At 41.0% G+C, this 21,061-nt stretch overlaps 1 protein-coding gene across 1 annotated transcript; it reads left to right on the top strand.

Moving 5' to 3' along the window:
• The first annotated feature begins 276 nt into the window (after positions 1–276).
• LOC138366144 (salivary glue protein Sgs-3-like) lies at positions 277–15,642 on the top strand. Its single transcript, XM_069326889.1, has 3 exons — positions 277–382; positions 8,602–8,719; positions 15,117–15,642. The coding sequence occupies exons 1-3, from the start codon at positions 277–279 to the stop codon at positions 15,640–15,642; spliced, it is 750 nt and encodes a 249-aa protein (XP_069182990.1).
• Positions 15,643–21,061: the final 5,419 nt, after the last annotated feature.

The following is a 21,061-nucleotide window of genomic DNA, read 5'->3' on the forward strand; positions in this document are numbered from 1 at the left end:
TACACAAACTTTCAATACTTCATTCCGAGGCGTCTAGATAGGAAAGGTTCGCCACAAATTTTTCTCTCCAGATATTATTATTTTTCATATTGCTTTTCATACCATCGTTCAAATTAATGTGGACTGAAGCTAAGTTATTCAATGTAAGTTAATTTTCAGATCTGGGAGAAGGGATATTGAGAATGTTTATATACCATCTCAAATAATAATTGTACAAATATTGAGTCTGGTATAATTGGTCACCAAGAGCAGCAGCAGAAACCTGGTTAGCGGTTAATGAGTGATTATAGCGTGGGCAGGTGTGATTGTTGGGGTGTGGATCCCAGGCTGGCCCAGAGTCAGGCCTTAGTGCAGCTGGTAGGTCCTCCTCTCCCTGCAGCAGGTGAGACCTCCCTGTGCGTGGCTTAGTGTTGACGTTGCCCTCATGCTGCCACCGGCGGATCCACCTGAAGACAGTGGTGGCGCTCACTCCCGTCTCCCTGGCGATGGCGTGGAGAGACCTGCCTCCCACCCACATCCTCACGAACCTGCTCCGCTCAGCCAGTGTTGTGGGCTTGTTCAGGCGACACTGCTTCATTGATGCTTCTGCGTGAGAAACCAAGTTATAATTCATCCCAACAGCTTCTTATTAGGAACAGCGACGAAAACGAAGTTTTCCAAAACCTTTACTTTTTTTCTCGATCACCAAATACAATCTTTTCTCTGCCTTAGCATCTAAAAAGTCTCCAGATGCAATATTAACTGGAGATAATTCCAATATATAAAGTTTCCGAAGTTACGATTATTTGATTAAACTATTTGTTTTTTCATGTTTATTTAGTAAACTTTATGTTTGGGCATCAATATAAATCACAACATCGAGCGCCAGGCTCCACAATTCATGAACAAAATTGAACAGGTTATACGACCTGTTTAACTTTTGTTAACATTTGATTGACACTAAATAATGATATCAGTTTCATAATGTAATTGTATATGTAATATTTAAGTTTTTTAGCCAAATGTGATCTGTTAATACTGTAGACCTTCCTGAAACTAAACTTTAACACCTTACAGAGAAGATCGCGGGATCATGGCAATAAACAAGAGACAGGTACAGCGATGAGGCTGGGAGTAGCCAGGAGCCCTGCAGCAAGCAGCAGCACAACGTCAGACAGGAGGCCGGCAGGAACCGGGAGTTACTGCCAAATACATAGGAGCCCGGCAGCAGCCAAGAGCCAGACAGAAACAAGCAACCTAGTAACAAGCAGGAGCCTGTAAGCAAGCACGAGCCACCAGCAGACAAGAGCCTTTGCCTAGCTCACTAAGTGTTACTATTTTCTGGTTTCTACTATTCTACATAAGATAGTAAATAGTTTTTAGGCTAAACATTTATACTATTTACTTAGGCAGAGTATGTGTATTTATGACACACATGTTCGTTTTAGGAAGATTATGTCCAATGTGTTTAAAAACTTCTGCTCTGTTAAATCTCAGTTAGGATTTTAATTGGTGTGCAACATTATCTAACAACATGTGTTAAATTTGGTTCCAGTGGCATTCCAACAACAGGTTAGATATGGTTCCAGTGGTCTTCTAACAACGTGTTAGATACAGTTCCTGCAGTCTCTCGGGCATTTCTCCACAGTGCTGACATTTTATTTCATCATCTGGAACCTGTAAGCTTAATTCCCATACACATCGGTATCCAAGCCTGATGCGATGTAAGTGTACTTCTGTTATTCTACTGCTCCATTTCATCAAAAAAGTGGTTCGTATCTGGTTTAATTATTGTACCAACCCGCAGATCCTGATGTTGCAAGTGCTGTTTAGTGATCATGGTATATGATCTTCTAAACCTTCTGATCTTCTGCATTGCTCTATCTCTAATTATTTATTTGATTAATATGTGCTGGTATATATATATATATATATATATATATATATATATATATATATATATATATATATATATATATATATATATATATATATATGTCGTACCTAGTAGCCAGAACGCACTTCTCAGCCTATTATGCAAGGCCCGATTTGCCTAATAAGCCAAGTTCCCATGAATTAATATATTTTCTCTAATTGTTTTCTTATGAAATGATAAAGCTACCCATTTCATTATGTATGAGGTCAATTTTTTTTTATTGGACTTAAAATTAACGTAGATATATGACCGAGCCTAACCAACCCTGCCTAACCTAACCTAACCTAACCTATCTTTATAGGTTAGGTTAGGTTAAGTAGCCGAAAAAGTTAGGTTAGGTTAGGTTAGGTAGGTTAGGTAGTCGAAAAAACATTAATTCATGAAAACTTGGCTTATTAGGCAAATCGGGCCTTGCATATTAGGCTGAAAAGTGCATTCTGGCTACTAGGTACGACATATATATATATATATATATATATATATATATATATATATATATATATATATATATATATATATATATATATATATATATATATATATATATATATATATATATATAAATATAATACTCCGAAATTACTATCTCTTTTAGGGGTCTGAGCTGTGGTGCAGTGGGTTAAAGGCTTACCAGTTATGCCAGTTGCTGTAAGGCTTCTGTGCTGGCTAGGGTTCGAATCTCCTGGTGGGAAAGTGTTCTAAGGTTGTATATATATATATATATATATATATATATATATATATATATATATATATATATATATATATATATATATATATATATATATATATATATATATATATGTATATATATATATATTAAATATGACCGAAAAAGTAAGATTAATAATTCTAACACGAATTTTTTCAATCTTTCTTACATTTTTTTTCACTGTTGGAGGTAAATCAAAAATCAATTCTCCAAAATTCATTTTTATTTCTAGTCTGACGCGACACGAGCGCGTTTCGTAAAACTTATTACATTTTCAAAAACTTTGGTTCACAAATACACAACTGAATAGAACTTACGCATCTCCGATTTTATATCTACATCATAAGAAGGAAAGTGAAAAGCCATGCAACCTCTGAAGAGACAACTAACACAACACCTATACCCCCTATTAGACTATTTTACAGGAACTTCTTTTCCACAGCTCATAAAACGGAGGAAAGGGTCCTTAAAGATATTGTTAATAGAAACGTTATCCCTACAGACAAAAATCAGAGGATAGAACTGACGATTTACTATAAAACCAGAAAAACGGCCAGCCTACTCATGAGAAACTCTCCAGACACAAAACAGAACGCTTTAAAAGAGACTAACGTCGTCTATGCCTTCAAATGCCCTCTTGGGGACTGTAAGCTCCAAAAAAACCAGTATATAGGCAAGACAACAACATCTCTTTCTAGGCGTTTAACGATGCATAAGCAACAGGGCTCCATTAAGGAACATATAATCTCTTCCCACAACCAAACCATCGCCAGAGAAATCCTAGTAAACAACACAGAAATCATCGATAGATACAGCGATAGCAGGCGGCTTGACGTTTGCGAGTCACTACACATCAAGAAGTCAACACCAGTAATCAACAGCCAATTATTGCACAACTATATTCTACCCACCTCAAGACTCCGCTCCAATATAGAAGCATCAAGAAATATGGACCAATAGGCTTTCTACAAACACTTCTATTCAATATCCATTGTTTCGTGTTCTGTCTTGTGTTGATGAAATTAATACCCTATTAATACTCTTGTTCTGTCTTGTGTTGATGAAATTAATACCCTATTAATGCCACATCTTGTTCTGTCTTGTGTTAATGCCACATCACCCCTTCCACCTCACTCAAATGTAGATATAAAATCGGAGATGCGTAAGTTCTATTCAGTTGTGAATTTGTGAACTAAAGTCTTTGAAAATGTAATAAGTTTTACGAAACGCGCTCGTGTCGCGTCAGACTAGAAATAAAAATTAATTTTGGAGAATTGATTTTTGATTTACCTCCAACAGTGAAAAGAAATGTACGAAAGATTGAGAAAATTCGTGTTAGAATTATTAATCTTACTTTGTCAGTCATATTTAATAATATATGTCTACAGGAAAGACTGCTACCAAAATATACTAATATATATATATATATATATATATATATATATATATATATATATATATATATATATATATATATATATATATATATATTATATATTATATATATATATATATATATATATATATATATATATATATATATATATATATATATATATATATATATATATATATATATATATATATATATATATGTCGTACCTAATAGCCAGAACGCACTTCTCAGCCTACTATGCAAGGTCCGATTTGCCTAATAAGGCAAGTTTTCATGAATTAATTGTTTTTCGACTACCTAACCTACCTAACCTAACCTAACCTAACTTTTTCTGCCACCTAACCTAACCTAACCTATTAAGATAGGTTAGGTTAGGTTAGGTAGGGTTGGTTAGGTTCGGTCATATATCTACGTTAATTTTAACTCCAATAAAAAAAAATTGACCTCATACATAATGAAATGGGTAGCTTTATCATTTCATAAGAAAAAAATTTGAGAAAATATATTAATTCAGGAAAACTTGGCTAAATAGGCAAATCGGGCCCTGAATTGTAGGCTGAGAAGTGCGTTCTGGCTACTAGGTACGACATATATATAAATATATATATATATATATATATATATATATATATATATATATATATATATATATATATATATATATATATATATATATATACTTCTTTAGGAAGATTATATATATATATATATATATAACTGAAACTCACACCCCAGAAGTGACTTCGACCCATACTGTCAAGAGCACTCTGCTGGCGTACAGGATCCCTTAATCGCTCGACCAACACGACTTGACAAAAGAGGATGGTAGCCGAGGCTATTTTCATCCCCCCGCCAGCACTCGGTTAGAATTCTTGGGCATGGTATTTTATCAAATCGCCTCATTCTTTGGGGCACACGTGAGGAACACAAATGCGAACAAGCCTGAATAGTCCTCAGGACTATATGCAACTGAAAACTGACACCCCAGAAGTTACTCAAACCCATACTGCCAGGAGCACTCTGCTGGCGTACAGGATCCCTTAACCGCTCTACGAACATGACTGGACAAAAGAGGATGGTAGCCGAGGCTATTTCCATCCCCCCTCTGGCACTCGGTTGAAAATCACCTCATTCTTTGAGGTGATTTTCAATTTGTTTTTGAAATAATATAATAATAATATTTAAAATTAACCAATAGGAAACAATTTATTGAAAATATCGAAAATCATTCGGCCTATTAGGCAAAACGGGCTTTGCATAGTAGGACTAGAAATGTGTTCTGACTACTAGGTACGACATATATATGTGTGTATATATATATATATATATATATATATATATATATATATATATATATATATATATATATATATATATATATATATATATGTATATATATATATATATATAAATATAATACCGCGAAATTACCATCTCTTTTAGGGGTCTGAGCTGTGGTGCAGTGGGTTAAAGGCTTACCAGTTATATATATATATATATATATATATATATATATATATATATATATATATATATATATATATATATATATATATATATATGTCGTACCTAGTAGCCAGAACTCACTTCTGAGCCTACTAGGCAAGGCCCGATTTGCCTAATAAGCCAAGTTTTCATGAATTAATTGCTTTTCGACTACCTAACCTACCTAACCTAACCTAACCTAACTTTTTCGGCTACCTAACCAAACCTAACCTATAAAGATAGGTTAGGTTAGGTTAGGTAGGGTTGGTTAGGTTCGGTCATATATCTACGTTAATTTTAACTCCAATAAAAAAAATTGACCTCTTACATAATGATATGGGTTGCTTTATCATTTCATAAGAAAAAAATTAGAGAAAATATATTAATTCATGAAAACTTGGCTTATTAGGCAAATCGGGCCTTGCATTGTAGGCTGAAAAGTGAGTTCTGGCTACTAGGTACGACATATATATATATATATATATATATATATATATATATATATATATATATATATATATATATATATATATATATATATATATATATATATATATATATATATATATGTCGTACCTAGTAGCCAGAACGCACTTCTCAGCCTACTATGCTGAGAAGTGATATACACACACACATATATATATATATATATATATATATATGTGTGTGTGTATATCACGAAAATAAACACGTGATTAAGAATGTGACAATGTCAGACCACGGAGGAAAATGAAACAGGAATTTCCTTAAGTACTTTCCTATATTAAATACATCTTCAGAAGGAATCAAGCCTTCTGAAGATGTATTTAATATACGAAAGTACTTAAGGAAATTCCTGTTTCATTTTCCCCCGTGGTCTGATATTGTCATATATATATATATATATATATATATATATATATATATATATATATATATATATATATATATATATATATATATATATATATATATATGCGAACAAGCCTGAATGGTCCCCAGGACAATATGCAACTGAAAACTCACACCCCAGAAGTGACTCGAACCCATACTCCCAGAAGCAACGCAACTGGTATGTACAAGACGCCTTAATCCACTTGACCATCACGACCGGACATAATGAGGTGATAGCCTAAGCTATTTGAACCACCCCACCGCCGGCACTCGGATAGTAATCTTGGGCATAGCATTTTACCAAATCACCTCATTCTTTGGGGCACACGTGAGGAACACAAATGCGAACAAGCCTGAATGGTCCCCAGGACAATATGCAACTGAATATTTATATATATATATATATATATATATATATATATATATATATATATATATATTTATATATTGTGACGATAATCTCTTTCAAGAGAGATTGAGCCTGCTCTTCCCTACCTAAAGTTACGTCCAGTCTACAAGTATAAGATGCTACATTCAAGATACGTCACCAGTAGCACAAAACGTTTTGACCAGGAGGCAAAACGTACTCTAAAGCCCCCTACTCCACACACCCTCCACGCTGGCTCGTCATCAACCAGCCAACTACCCATCCCCGCCTGCCTGCTCCTGATTGGTGACTCGCCGACCGCACACCTGCACACTGCACCTCAGCGCCATCTACCTGAGTCGATGTCTGAGCCTGGACCAGCCATCAACTTCAGAATATTCTTTGTGCTCTAAGAGTTGACATCTCTCTCTGGCTACTAAGCTCACTGGCTTTTGTATACTAAGGGAGGTCTCAGCCATAGCCAATATTCTCAGCACCATTTTACCATTTACTATTTTGTCTTACATTGTTTTTGCATTTATCTTTGTTATTTAATTGCAAGTATATATTAAAGTTTCATTGTTCATACTTTGTGTTTTACGTGTTCCTCCCTCTCACTTACCACAGAGAACAGGCAAGCAGTCTATCTTTTTTTGTAAGTGTGACCAGACATTGACACCTGCCATTGGAGGACTGCCGAACATCTTTACTCCAACATTTTCCCGTCACATTTAATGGGGGCCTGTCTGGGATGCTTCACTCAGGTACTAGTACCAGAACGTCAATTTGTGGTAAGCGTACTTCGCTTTGCTAAAGTTGCTTTTCAATATTATCATTAATTTTCATATTTATATGGTGCTGTGTGTATTGTGCATTCCGAGAGTAACATATGGTGAGTGCGGGATGACTATGGATTACGTGGTGACTGTAGGCCTCAGTCATTCTCTTAATTGGTCATCTCTCCCTCCCTGTTATTACTCGTGTTTACCACCTTTTGTCCCTAGGATATTTCCTCATATTATCGGCAGATCATCATTGTGGTACCCTGGTACTTTGGTTTGTCTTCGGGTCAAAGCACCCTATCTTCTGCAATCCGACCGAAGGAGGATAAGAGGGCCATAGTTCCTCTAGCACGGACTTCGTTGCCGAGTTGGGACCTCAGCAGCAGTTCTCGTCACCAGTTGACACTCGCACCCCTACACGTCGGTCAGAGATGATGATATTTACTTAGGTAGGGAATTAGCTTTCTTTTTACAGAGCACAAAGTTCGCTAATTCTGTAAGTATCATATTTCATTTAGTGAGAAACCCTTGCTTATGTCCTATGGAGACTCGGCAAGGTATGCCTACATTCTTGGACTACCTAATTCACTTTTGGAGCAATTAAATGATTCATTTGTTTTAAAAACTCAGTTTCATTTATTTAGTAGGATTTTCTTGCCCTTATTCTCTTACATTGAGTACCGGGTACAAGATTTCCTGCGACTTTGATTGACTAATCATTTACCATCCAAAAAATTAACTTTAATTGTTAAAGATTAAAATTCCACAGGATAGTTACCAGTTGCCACGTTGTCCTGTTTCTGATATTTACCATATCACAACTATGTTCGTTGTACATTTATTTGCTATCTTTCACAATGTTTCGTCTCCAAGCTTTTCGTAACGATCCAGCAGGTAAAATAGGGACCTTAAGTCGTGCCAAGAGGATCGAATTACAAACTCTTGCACACGAGTATCAACTAGATGTTCCCCATGGAGCCAATAAAAATGAATTGCATAACTTAATCATGGATCACCTCTTAGATGAAGGGACAATTGACTCTGAAACTCACGAAACTTATTCTATTGCAGATAAACATGATTTGGCAACTATGAAACTCAAACTCGAACTCGCAAAGCTCGAGAGGGAGCAACAGCAAGCAGCTCTACAAATGAAGAAAGAAGAAGCTGCAAAAAGGAAAGAAGAGCAGTAAAGGGAGGCTGCAATGAAAAAAGAAGAGCAAGAACGTGAGATGGCCCTATTCAGAGAGCGTGAGCGAGTACAGCTTGAAGCAAAACAACGCCACCTGGAGATACAACGCGAGCATGACAAACAGCAAGCGGATATGGTTATACAATGTCGTCAACGAGAACTCACGTTGGAGACTTCACACCACACTCAGCGCCAACAAGCTACCGCCAGTCTTCCCGTAAGTTTCAATGTCTCCCATGCAAGTAAGTTAATGCCACTATTCGTTGAGACAGAGATTGATGTCTTTTTTACCACCTTTGAGACCCTAGCTAATAAACTTAGCTGGCCTGCAGATCAATGGTCTACCCTTCTCAGAGTGCATCTTACAGGTAGAGCTGCAGTTACTCTCAGTACCTTAGCGTCTGAGAATGACTACCAGACCCTGAAGCAAGCAGTTTTGAACGACTACCTTCTCTCCACCGAAAGCTACAGACGAAAATTCCGTGACCATCTAAAGGCAAGTACCACCACCTTTCTAGAATTTGCCAATACAAAGAAAAGATATTTCATGAAATGGCTGGAAGCAGCACATGTCTACATTTGCAGAGCTCATCAACCTCATGCTAGTTGAGGAATTCTTGAGACGTGTTCCCCCTTCCGTCTCTTTATATCTAGCAGATAAAGAAGAAACCGACTACATCAAATGTGCGAAGTCGGCTGACACCTACAGCCTCATCCAGCGGCTGACACCATCACCACCTCCCAGTAAGAAGTCTTGGTACAGTTACGATAAAGTGAGTACAGATGAAGCGAGCTCACAATTGTATTGTAAGTATTGCAAACTCTATGAACATACCATAGATAGATGTGAGAAGGCTCAATACAAGAGCAATGAATCTACTAAACCCAAACAGACTCCTCCTAAGTCCGGTAAGCCTGTGATGAATGTTGGTGTTCATGTTAATGATCTTTCTCTCTTCAGTAAACACCTGTATCCTGGAACTGTCTCTACCAACGGTACAGATTCGGAGGGACGTTTCAAATTGAAGATCTTGAGGGATACAGCGGCTCTTCAGTCCATTATATTGAAATCAGCTGTGCCTAACATTACCTACACCAGGGAAATCGTCCTTATCACTGACCTCACTGCTACCACTCCGTATCCACTCGTCAGAGTTCACCTGGATTGTCCCTTCGTGACCGGTGAAGTCCAAGTCGCCATCAGGGAAAAGCCTTTTTCCATGCCTGGATTGCAACTTCTCCTGGGCAACGACTTGGCAGAAGATCTGCAACCGTCCAAGCTGATCATCACGGACAAACCCCAGGTGTGTACCTCTGTAATGGATAATCCCATCTTTGAATATGTTCCAGCAGAGGTCCAAGAAAGTGATAAAGTTTCTCCTCCGGTTTTGGTGACCACCCGTGCACAATCTGCACGACCGCAACCAGCTAACTCTACTGCTACCACTGTCCCTCAAGACCCTCAGAATCTACCCCAAAATCTTACCAGTTTGGAGTTCCGTAAGTTACAGAGGGAAGATCTTACCTTGACACCATTATTCTTCCAGGCTGAGACTCAACCTGACAGTATCCCTGGGTTCTTCCTAGAGAATGAGTTGCTCTACCGCAGATACAGACCCAGCAAGCTAAAGGAGGATGACGATTGGGCCAATGTTGAACAACTAGTGATTCCCACCAGCCTACGGCCCGATATTCTACACCTGGCCCATGGAGCTCTTTCTCACTATGGTTTTAACAAAACCTACCACGGAATCAGACAAGATTACTACTGGCCAGGTGTGGTAAAAGACGTTAAAAAGTACATACAACAGTGTCATACATGTCAGATGGCAGGTAAACCTAACATCTCTATTCCTCAGGCTCCACTAAAACCCATCCAGATGCCTGCGGAACCTTTCCACAGACTCATCATAGACTGTGTTGGTCCTTTACCCCGGACCAGTTCTGGCAACGCCTATATATTAACAATCATGTGTCCTACAATTATAGTTTGTGTGTTGGTGGTGTTGTCGTGTTGTTCCTCTTTTACGGACAACCCAACCCACAACTCGGTAGAGTACTTATACCTCACTAGGAGATCACACTAGGCGCTTCTGGCTCTTGGAGAGGGGCTCAACGCCACACGTTTAGGGGATGCGGCTCCAACACTTAGCCTCGTTGTCACGTGCACACACCCACTCGAGCCACTGTGACTCCCCACTCTCTCTCTATGTGAGATGATCTCTTCAATCCCCTTTGACTTACTAGTTTTCCGTCCTACCCTGTCCACAGCAGTGGTTCTTGGTACTTTCTCTCTCTCTTTCTTTACCATTTCCTGGGAAGCATCACTAGGACAAGGGCAAACACCAGCAAATTGGAATACATTTACTGGACAAAGCACATACACAATACATAAACACATATAATAATAATGAATCCTATACTCTATACTATTACGATCAGGTTGCACTCCAACACCATCAGAAGTCTATCATCAGCTTATCCAGTGGTATCCTATCTTCTGATTCCCCACCTGATACTATCTACCTCTTCAAGTAGATCAAGTCTTATACTACAATGTTGCACTATCAGCAAGAGAATATATATATAAACATGTACAAGGAAAATCAGCATTGAATGCAATAACATATATATATCAGTATAAATGTTCCTTGATACACAACAATGATCAATCGATCACTCTATCAGTCCTAGAACACATACATCTGTAGGTAATCCAGCCTACGACTGTAACTCTAAACTTCAGTATAAAACACTCCTTGACATAAGAATGCAAACATCACTCACCTCTCACTGCGACTTGCACGCTAATGACAACCAAACATTATCAACTCCCTACAAGTAATCCACCAGAACTTCCCTTCCACCTCTGGAAGTTCACTACCCTGATCTCTTCAGGTTCTTCCGGGTTTAACTACCAGGTTCCTCTGCAGCTCCTGCAGGCTGCTACCATGAAGTTTTCCTTGAGCAACTACGGTGCTTCACCCTTCTGCTAGGTTCCTCCACAGCTCTCTTGGCTGCTACACCATGAAGTTCCCTCGAGCAACTATGGTGCTTCACCACCTCTACAGAAGCACATGACACTCCTCTTCACTGCTTCTCCTTACAGCTCGAGGTCCTCTCCTCCACTACCTTGGAGTCTCATCAACTACTCCCTCTGTGCTGGCTTCGAAGTTCTCAGCAACTTCTTCCCCAAAGACAAACCTGCAACCCATCGACACTCCAATAAAAATGTTTCCCCTTTAACACATAAACAAAAATAATCACACAATATGTTTGCCTCCAACCTCTATCTGTCCTCTACATACTGTGAGAGTGGACTTCCCCGTTGGGCGGGTCCATGCTGCACCTCGCCCGGCTGGCCTCCACACTCTCCTCCGCGCCCCTCAGTCAGTTGGCTTCAAGCGGTCGAAGGGAGAGGATGTGCTGCTCGTCCCTCCAGCTGTCTCTCTCATCTGTGTAATCTTATTTAGACTTCCTGCTTTACCAAAACATTTCTAACTCATCAATAAACATTGCTACTGTCGCTGGGCACACGACCAACTACAAGCAATCAATATGAACTGGCTTAAATCGTGCTTACCACAGATTGTCTCGTCGAGGGCGCTCTTCCCTCTGACGGAGCCCGGTCAGGGCGCTTCCACAGCCCACGAAAATGTCTTTGGGCGGCTTAATACTCTCCTCGCCGTCCAGGACTTGAGACCACAACGTTCTCAGCTCAATTCCACAGCTGGCACGTCTGCACACTTCTCTTCTCTTGGAGATATATCACTAGGGGTTCCTTCCTGACAGGAGCTCAAACGGAGCGCGGCTTTCCCCCTGCGATGTCTGTCCTCAAATGAGGTCAAAGCCCTCCAGAAGCGAGCCTCACGCCTCCAGCAAAATATCCACATCTCCTAACCAGTCATTTATCTATTTCCTTATTTACTGCCCATAATCTCAAATTGTTCATTAAATCCAACAAACTATTTTACATCTGTGTTATCGCCTCTATATTTCCTATACTTTCTAGTTAGGTCAGGCTTGTTGAATAACTCTCAAGGGGGAGACTCGTTTCTCCTGCAGGCCGAGATCATAACACCTACCACCAGATTCACCATAGCAGTTCCGGTAAAGAACATTACGGCTGCTACTATGGTGAAACACCTATTGAAGATCTTCACCAAGTATGGATTTCCAAGAGAGGTTCAAAGCGACTGTGGCACCAACTTCACCTGTGATCTCTTCAAGAAGACACTGGAGGAGTTCAACATCACACAGGTACTGTCCAGCCCCTATCATCCTGCTTCAAAGGGTTCTCTTGAACGTAGTCATCAGACTATTAAAGCACTCCTAAAAAAATTCTGCAATGACACCTTGAAGGACTGGGATAAACAACTTGATCTCATTATGTGCATTTTCAGAAGTCTCCCCAATGAGTCTCTAGGAGTATCTCCTTATGAGATGCTCTACGGACGTAAGTGCCGTAGTCCTCTCAAAGCTTTCAAAGACTCTCTACGTAATGCCACCTTCAGTGACCCTCAGAATGTGCCCCAGTTTCTTCAAAACTTAAAACACATTCTAGAGAGAGTACGTAAATTTGCTAATGACAATCTATTGAAAGCCCAGGAGAGGATGAAGACTCATCTTGACCAAAGAAGCAAATTAAAGAAATTTAAACCAGGAGACTTCGTGTTGGCATATTTTCCTATCCCAGGTTCTCCATTGCAAAACAAGTTTTCAGGACCCTACCGCATTAAGGAGTGAAGAAACAACCACAACTACGTTCTTGAGACTCCAGATAGGCGGCGGAAGACCCAGTTGTGCCACGTCAACCTCCTGAAGCAGTATCAAGGTACTCCCCCCACTGTGTTGGTATCAGTCTCCACATTTAAAGGTCCATACCTCCACAGTGAAACCTTCCCTGCTTCTCCCGAAAGCACTAACACTGAGTCGGTGCTTTCCAAATCGGAAATCCTACCTGATCTTCATCCCAATTTACAGGACTATAATAGTGCTCCTTTGCCATGTTCTAATCCTATTCTCGCCTCGCCAGATATCACGAAGCCTTTCATCCCCCATGTCGACGCCAGTGATACCGGCATCGGGGGTGTCCTGATGCAACAACGAGGCGAGGAAATTCTACCTGTTAGCTACTACAGCTACAAGGAACTACAGCACGATCGAAAGGAAGCTACTCTCTACCGTCCTGAACTTGCAGCACTTCGAATCGTACCTGCAAGATGCTCGGTCTACCACCATCTACTCGGACCACAATCCCCTACGCTTCCTGCAGCAAGCCTAATTCAACAACCAATGGCTTCTACGATGGGCTTTATATCTGCAGAATTTCAACCTGGAGATCTTCTACATCAGGGGTTCTGACAACATCATAGCAGACGCCCTCTCCAGAGTGTATGAGGTAGATGAAGCTCCACCTACCACTCTACCACCTGAAGACGTAACTTCACCCGGAACCGCAGGCTTCGGGGAAGAGTTGTGACGATAATCTCTTTCAAGAGAGATTGAGCCTGCTCTTCCCTACCTAAAGTTACGTCCAGTCTACAAGTATAAGATGCTACATTCAAGATACGTCACCAGTAGCACAAAACGTTTTGACCAGGAGGCAAAACGTACCCTAAACCCCCTTACTCCACACACCCTCCACGCCGGCTCGTCATCAACCAGCCAACCACCCATCCCAGCCTGACTGCTCCTGATTGGTGACTCGCCGACCGCACACCTGCACACTGCACCTCAGCGCCATCTACCTGAGTCGATGTCTGAGCCTGGACCAGCCATCAACTTCACAATATTCTTTGTGCTCTAAGAGTTGACATCTCTCTCTGGCATACTAAGCTCACTGGCTTTTGTATACTAAGGGAGGTCTCAGCCATAGCCAATATTCTCAGCACCATTTTACCATTTACTATTTTGTCTCACATTGTTTTTGCATTTGAACATAGAACCAATGTTTTATACCCATTGGTCCGTGTTTGCATAGAACACGGACCATTGGGTATAGAATCATGTCGAGTCTCCTGTCATTGCAGTATCTATCGATGATTTCTGTGTTGCTTGTTAAGATTTCTCTGGTGATGGTCAGGTTGTGAGAAGAGATTATATGTTCCTTGATGGAGTCCTGTTGTGCGTGCGTTGTTAATCAAGAAAGAGACGTTGTTTTCTTGCCTATATACTAAGTTCTTTGGGACTTACAGTCCCCAAGTGGACATGTGAAGGCATAGACGACGTTTGTCTTCTTCAAGGCATTCTGTTTGGTGTCTTAGGTGTTATTCATGAGTAGATTGACCATTTTTTGTTTTTATAGTAAATTGTCAATTGTTTACGTAAAACAATTGTCAATTGTTTACGTAAACAATTGACAAATTACTACAAAAAATATTATTTGTACCAGACAAGAACAACACAATACCAGCACTACCCGACCAAAACAAGACAAGACCAGCACTACTCGACCAACACAACACAAGATCAGCACTACTCGACCATCACAAAACAAGACCAGCACTACCCGACCAACACAACGCAAAACCTGCACTACCCGACCATCACAACGCACGACCAGCACTACCCGACCAACACAACACTGGACCAGCACTACCCGACCATCACAACACAAGACCATTACTACACGACCAATTCAAAACAAGACCAGCACTACACGACCAACACAACACAGGACCATCACTACCCGATCATCACAACACAAGACCAGCACTACCCGACCAACACAACACAAGACCAGCACTACCCGACCATCACAACACAAGATCAGCAATACCCGACCAACACAACAGCAGCACTACCCGATCAACACAACACAACACCTGCACTATCCGACCATCACAACACAAGAACAACACTACACGACCATCACAACTCAAGACCAGCACTACCCGACCAACACAACACAAGACTAGCACTACCCGACCAACACAACACATGACCAGCACTACCCGACCATCACAACACAAGGCCCGCTGTACCCTACCAACACAAGACCAGCACTACCCGACCAACACAACACAAGACCAGCACTACCCGACCATCGCAACACAAGATCATCACTACCCGACCAACACAACACATGCCCAGCACTACCCGACCAACACAACACAGGAACTGCACTACTAGACCATCATAACGCAAGACCAGCTCTACCCGACCAACACAACACAAGACTAGCACTACCCGACCAACAAAAACACATGACCAGCACTACCCGACCATCACAACTCAAGGCCCGCAGTACCCTACCAACACAAGACCAGCACTACCCGAAAATCACAACACAAAACCAGCACTACCCGACCAACACAAAACAAGAACAACACTACCTGACCATCACAACACAAGACCTGCACTAATAGACCATCACAACACAAGACCAGCACTATCCGACCATCACAACTCAAGACCAGCACTACCCGACCAGCACAACACAAGACCAGAACTACCCGACCAACACAACACAAGACCAGCATTACCAGACCAACACAACACAAAACCTGTACTACCCGACCATCACAAAACAAGACCATCACTACCCAACCAACACAACACAAGACCAGCACTACCCGACCATCTAAACAAAAGACCAGAAATACCTGACCAACACAACACAAGACCTGCAATACCCGACCATCACAACACAAGACCAGCACTACCCGACCATCACAACACAAGACCAGCACTACCCAACCAACACAACACAAGACCTGCACTCCTGACCATCACCACACAAGACCTGCACTACCCGACCAACACAACACAAGACCTGCACTACCCGACCAATCCAACACAACACCTGCATTACCCGACCAACATTAAACAAGGCCTACACAATCCGACCATCACAACACGAGACCAGCACTACCCGACCAACACAACACAAGAGTTGCACTACCCGACCATAAAAACACAATACCTTCACTACACGACCAATACACGACTAGCACTACCCGATCATCACAATACAAGACCAGCACAACCCGACCAACACAACGCAAAACCCGCACTTCCCAACCATCAAAACAAAAGACCAGCACTACCTGACCAAGAAAACACAAGACCAGCACTACACGACCAACACAAGTCTAGCACTACCTGACCATCACAACACAGGACCAGTACTAACCGACCAACACAATACAAGACCAGCACTACCCGACCATTAAAACACAGGACCAGCACTACCCGACCAACACAATACAAGACCAGCACTACCCGACATAAACAACTCAAGACCAGCACTACCTGACCAACATAACACAAGACCAGCACTACCCGACCATCATCTGCTTGATGGGGTTCTAAAAGTTCTTCGTCTCCCCAAGCCCGGCCCGACGCCAGGCTCGACTTGTGAGAGTTTGGTCCACCAGGCTGTTGCTTGGAGCGGCCCGCAGGCCCACATACCCACCACAGCCCGACTGATCCGGAACTTCTCTTAGAAAACAGTCCAGTTTTCTCTTGAAGATGTTCACGGTTTTTCCGGCAATATTTCTTATAGTCGCTGGGAGGACGTTGAACAACCGCGAACTCCTGATGTTTATACAGTGTTCTCTGATTGTGCTCTGCTCTTCACTGGTTCAATCCTGCATTTTCTTCCATATCGTTCACTCCAGTACGTTGTTATTTTACTGTGTAGATTTGAGACCTGACCCTCCAGTATTTTCCATGTGTATATTATTTGGTATCTCTCTCCTCTCCTTTCTAGAGAGAACATTTGGAGAGCTTTGAAACGATCCCAATAATTTAGGTGTTTTATCTCGACTATGCGTGCCGTATATGTCCTCTGTATTCCCTCTATTTCAGCAATCTCTCCTGCTCTGAAGAGGGAAGTGAGTACTGAGCAGTACTTGAGACGGGACAACACAAGTGACTTGAAGAGTACAACCATTGTGATGGGATCCCTGGATTTGAAAGTTCTCGTAATCCATCCTATCATTTTTCTGGCTTACGCAATATTTGCTTGGTTATGCTCCCTAAGCGTTAGATCGTCGGACATCATTATTCCCAAATCCTTGACATGCTGTTTTCCTACTATGGGCAGATTCGATTGTGTTTTGTACCCTGTGTTATGTTTCAGATCCTCATTTTTGCCGTAACTGAAATTTATCACTGTTAAACATCATGTTATTTTCTGCTGCCCAATCGAAAACTGTGTTGATATCTGCTTGTAATTTTCCAATAACTTCAGCAGAGGTAATTTCATGCTGATTTTTGTGTCATCTGCAAAGGATGACACGAAGCTGTGACTTGTATTTTTATCTATATCTGATATGAGAATAAGGAATAGTAGCGGTGCAAGGACTGTGCCTTGAGGTACAGAGCTTTTAACTGCGCTTGTACTCGATTTTATTTGATTAACTGTTACTCTTTGTGTTCTGTTCGACAGGAAATTGAGTATCCAGCGTCCTACTTTACCAGTTATTCCCATTGACCTCATTTTGTGTGCTATCATTGAATGATCACATTTGTCGAACGCCTTTGCAAAGTCTGTGTATACAACATCTGCATTTTGCTTTTCTTCTAGAGCTTCTGTGATTTTGTCATAGTGGTTGAGTAACTGTGACAGACAGGATCTGCCCGCTCTAAATCCATGTTGTCCTGGATTGTGTAGCTCATTATTTTCCATAAAACTAGAAATTTGATTCCCAATCACTCTTTCAAACACTTTTATTATGTGTGATGTTAGTGCAACTGGCCTATAACTTTTTGCCAAGGCTTTACTACCCCCCTTGTGCAGAGGAGCTATATCTGCAGATTTAAGTGCAGCTGGTATCTCTCCTGTATCCAGGCTCTTTCTCCATATTACGCTGAGTGATCGCGCTATTGGTACTTTACACTTCTTTATGAATATTGAATTCCATGAGTCAGTCCCAGGAGCTGAGTGCATGGGCATATTGTCAATTTCTCGTTCAAAGTCTTCCAAGTTCGTGTTAATATCCGTTATGTTATTTGCAGTTTGAATGTCATTCATAAAGAAGCTGTCTGGGTCCTCAACTTTCATATTGTTTATTGGTGTGCTAAACATAGCCTCATACTGGCTTCTTAGAATTTCACTAAGATAAGTGAATCTTAGATAATTTCACCAATCTCTTTGTTGTCCTCTGTGTACGTACCTTCATTTGTAATTAATGGTCCAATACTGGTCGAGGTTTTTTATTTTGATTTTGCATATGTGAAAAAATATTTTGGATTTTTCTTTATCTCTTGTATAGCTTTCTGTTCCAATTCCATTTCCTCAGACTCATATGATCGCTTCAACTTTTGTTCTATTTCTTCGATCTCCCTGCTTAGGTATATTTTCCTTGCTTGTGATAGTCGTGTCTGCCTAAGCATTTCCGTTATTTTTTTCCTTCTCCTGTACAGTCGTCTGCGTTCTCTTTCTAGTTTATTTCTTGACTTTGGCTTTAAACCTTGAATGTTTGCAAATATGAATGATTGTCCATATTGTGTGTTACTTCTGGAAGGTTTTGGTAGTTCTCCCTCCTCTCTACCCTGACCCAGGGTGTGCTGCTGTGGCAATGGTTTGTCCACTTTTGGAAGTGATACTGGGGGAGTGTGGTAGTCTCTGTGTATCTTATCTTGAGGTTATCTTGAGATGATTTCTGGGCTTTAGTGTCCCCGCTGCCCGGTCCTCGACCAGGCCTCCACCCCCAGGAAGCAGCCCGTGACAGCTGACTAACACCCAAGTACCTATTTTTCTGCTAGGTAACAGGGGCATAGGGTGAAAGAAACTCTGCTCATTGTTTCTCGCCGGCGCCCGGGATCGAACCCGGGACCACAAGATTACAAGTCTAGCGTGCTGTCCGCTGGGCCGACCGGCTCCCTACACCGGCTCGTCCCCCGACCGGTGTAGTTGGGGGGTGTAGTATGTGTGAGCTTGATGACGAACCGTAGTCCAGTCTTGGGCATTCCCCCTCTCCATCCGTACTCCTGCAACGTTTCTGCCTGTCTGTTTCTCCGTGCCTCTAAAAAAATTGCAGGGCTATTATATTGGACTTTCTCTCTTATATAGCGCTGTGTACCTCTGACGTGCAAATCAGGGCAATGAAGATCGTAGCATTTCCTCTCATTAACTGAGAGTTTGCATAACTTAGGGTGAAAATATCTACACTCTGTATCAAAATGACATCTGCCTTTCCCTAACCAGTTTCGGCATTTCCGTGGGTACATGAATGTGCATTCCGTGCCTCTGGGCCCATATCTGCACTGTCCTTTTGCATAATACCTGCGAATATTTTCATCTGTGCCTGTATTCTTATTGTTTGTACCCGTGCAAGACTTGGCTACCTCCGTGTTTTTGTTCCAACTTTCTCGTTTCCACATTCATTCTCAGTATTGCTCTTATCTTTCTCCTTGTTGCTTTCGTCTTTCTCATGTGTGTTCTCGTTCGTCTCATTTTTTCTCTCCTTATTCACATCACCAGTTTGCTCTACAATATTGCCTTCAATTTTGTGTACCTAGACACAATGACCTTTTACATCGCTACTTTGGCTCTCGAAATTCTCAGTCCCTGGGTTGTGCTCAGAGTTCGTTGCTGTCTTTATATACTCTGCATATATTTCTGGTAGTTTTTGTGTGAATTGTAGCCTGTGTACTTCACGAATGTTATTCATTAGTTTGTGGATGTTTTCCCACATCTGTCTATCATTGTGACATTTCCAGTAGGTATCTTATCTGTTTGCATATTGTGTAGGTAATCCTGTAAAACACAGGTGAAATCTTATGTTACAAATGTTACATACAATCCCTACAATACTCTTCCAAAGTGGCTTAAAGCAGCCTCCACACGCCACCATGTTGGGTTTGTGTTGTTATAAAATTATATGATTACATTTAAAATATTATATGAATATATTTATAATATAAGTATGAATATATAATATGTATACAGTATATTTATAATATTACAAATGTTTATTTGTTCAGGTTTATGTTGGGGGTACTTATCGCCTTGTGAAGAAGTATCACAACACAAGACCAGCACTAACCGATCATCACAACACAAGACTAGCAGTACCAGACCAACACAACACAAGACCAGAACTACCCGACCATCACAACACAAGAGCAGCACTACCCGATCATTACAACACAAGATCAGCACTACCCAACCATTACAACACAAGACAAGCACTACCCGACCATCACAACACAACACCAGCACTACCCGACCAACATAACACAAGGCCAGCTCTACCCAACCAACAAAACACAAGACCAGCACTACCCGACCAACACAACACAAGACCTGCACTACCCGACCATCACAACGCAAGACCAGCACTACCCGACAATCACAACACAAAACTAACACTACCCGAGCATCTC

The sequence above is a fragment of the Procambarus clarkii genome, chromosome 18 (genome assembly GCF_040958095.1).
Source record: "Procambarus clarkii isolate CNS0578487 chromosome 18, FALCON_Pclarkii_2.0, whole genome shotgun sequence".
In the NCBI taxonomy this organism is placed as follows: domain Eukaryota; kingdom Metazoa; phylum Arthropoda; class Malacostraca; order Decapoda; family Cambaridae; genus Procambarus; species Procambarus clarkii.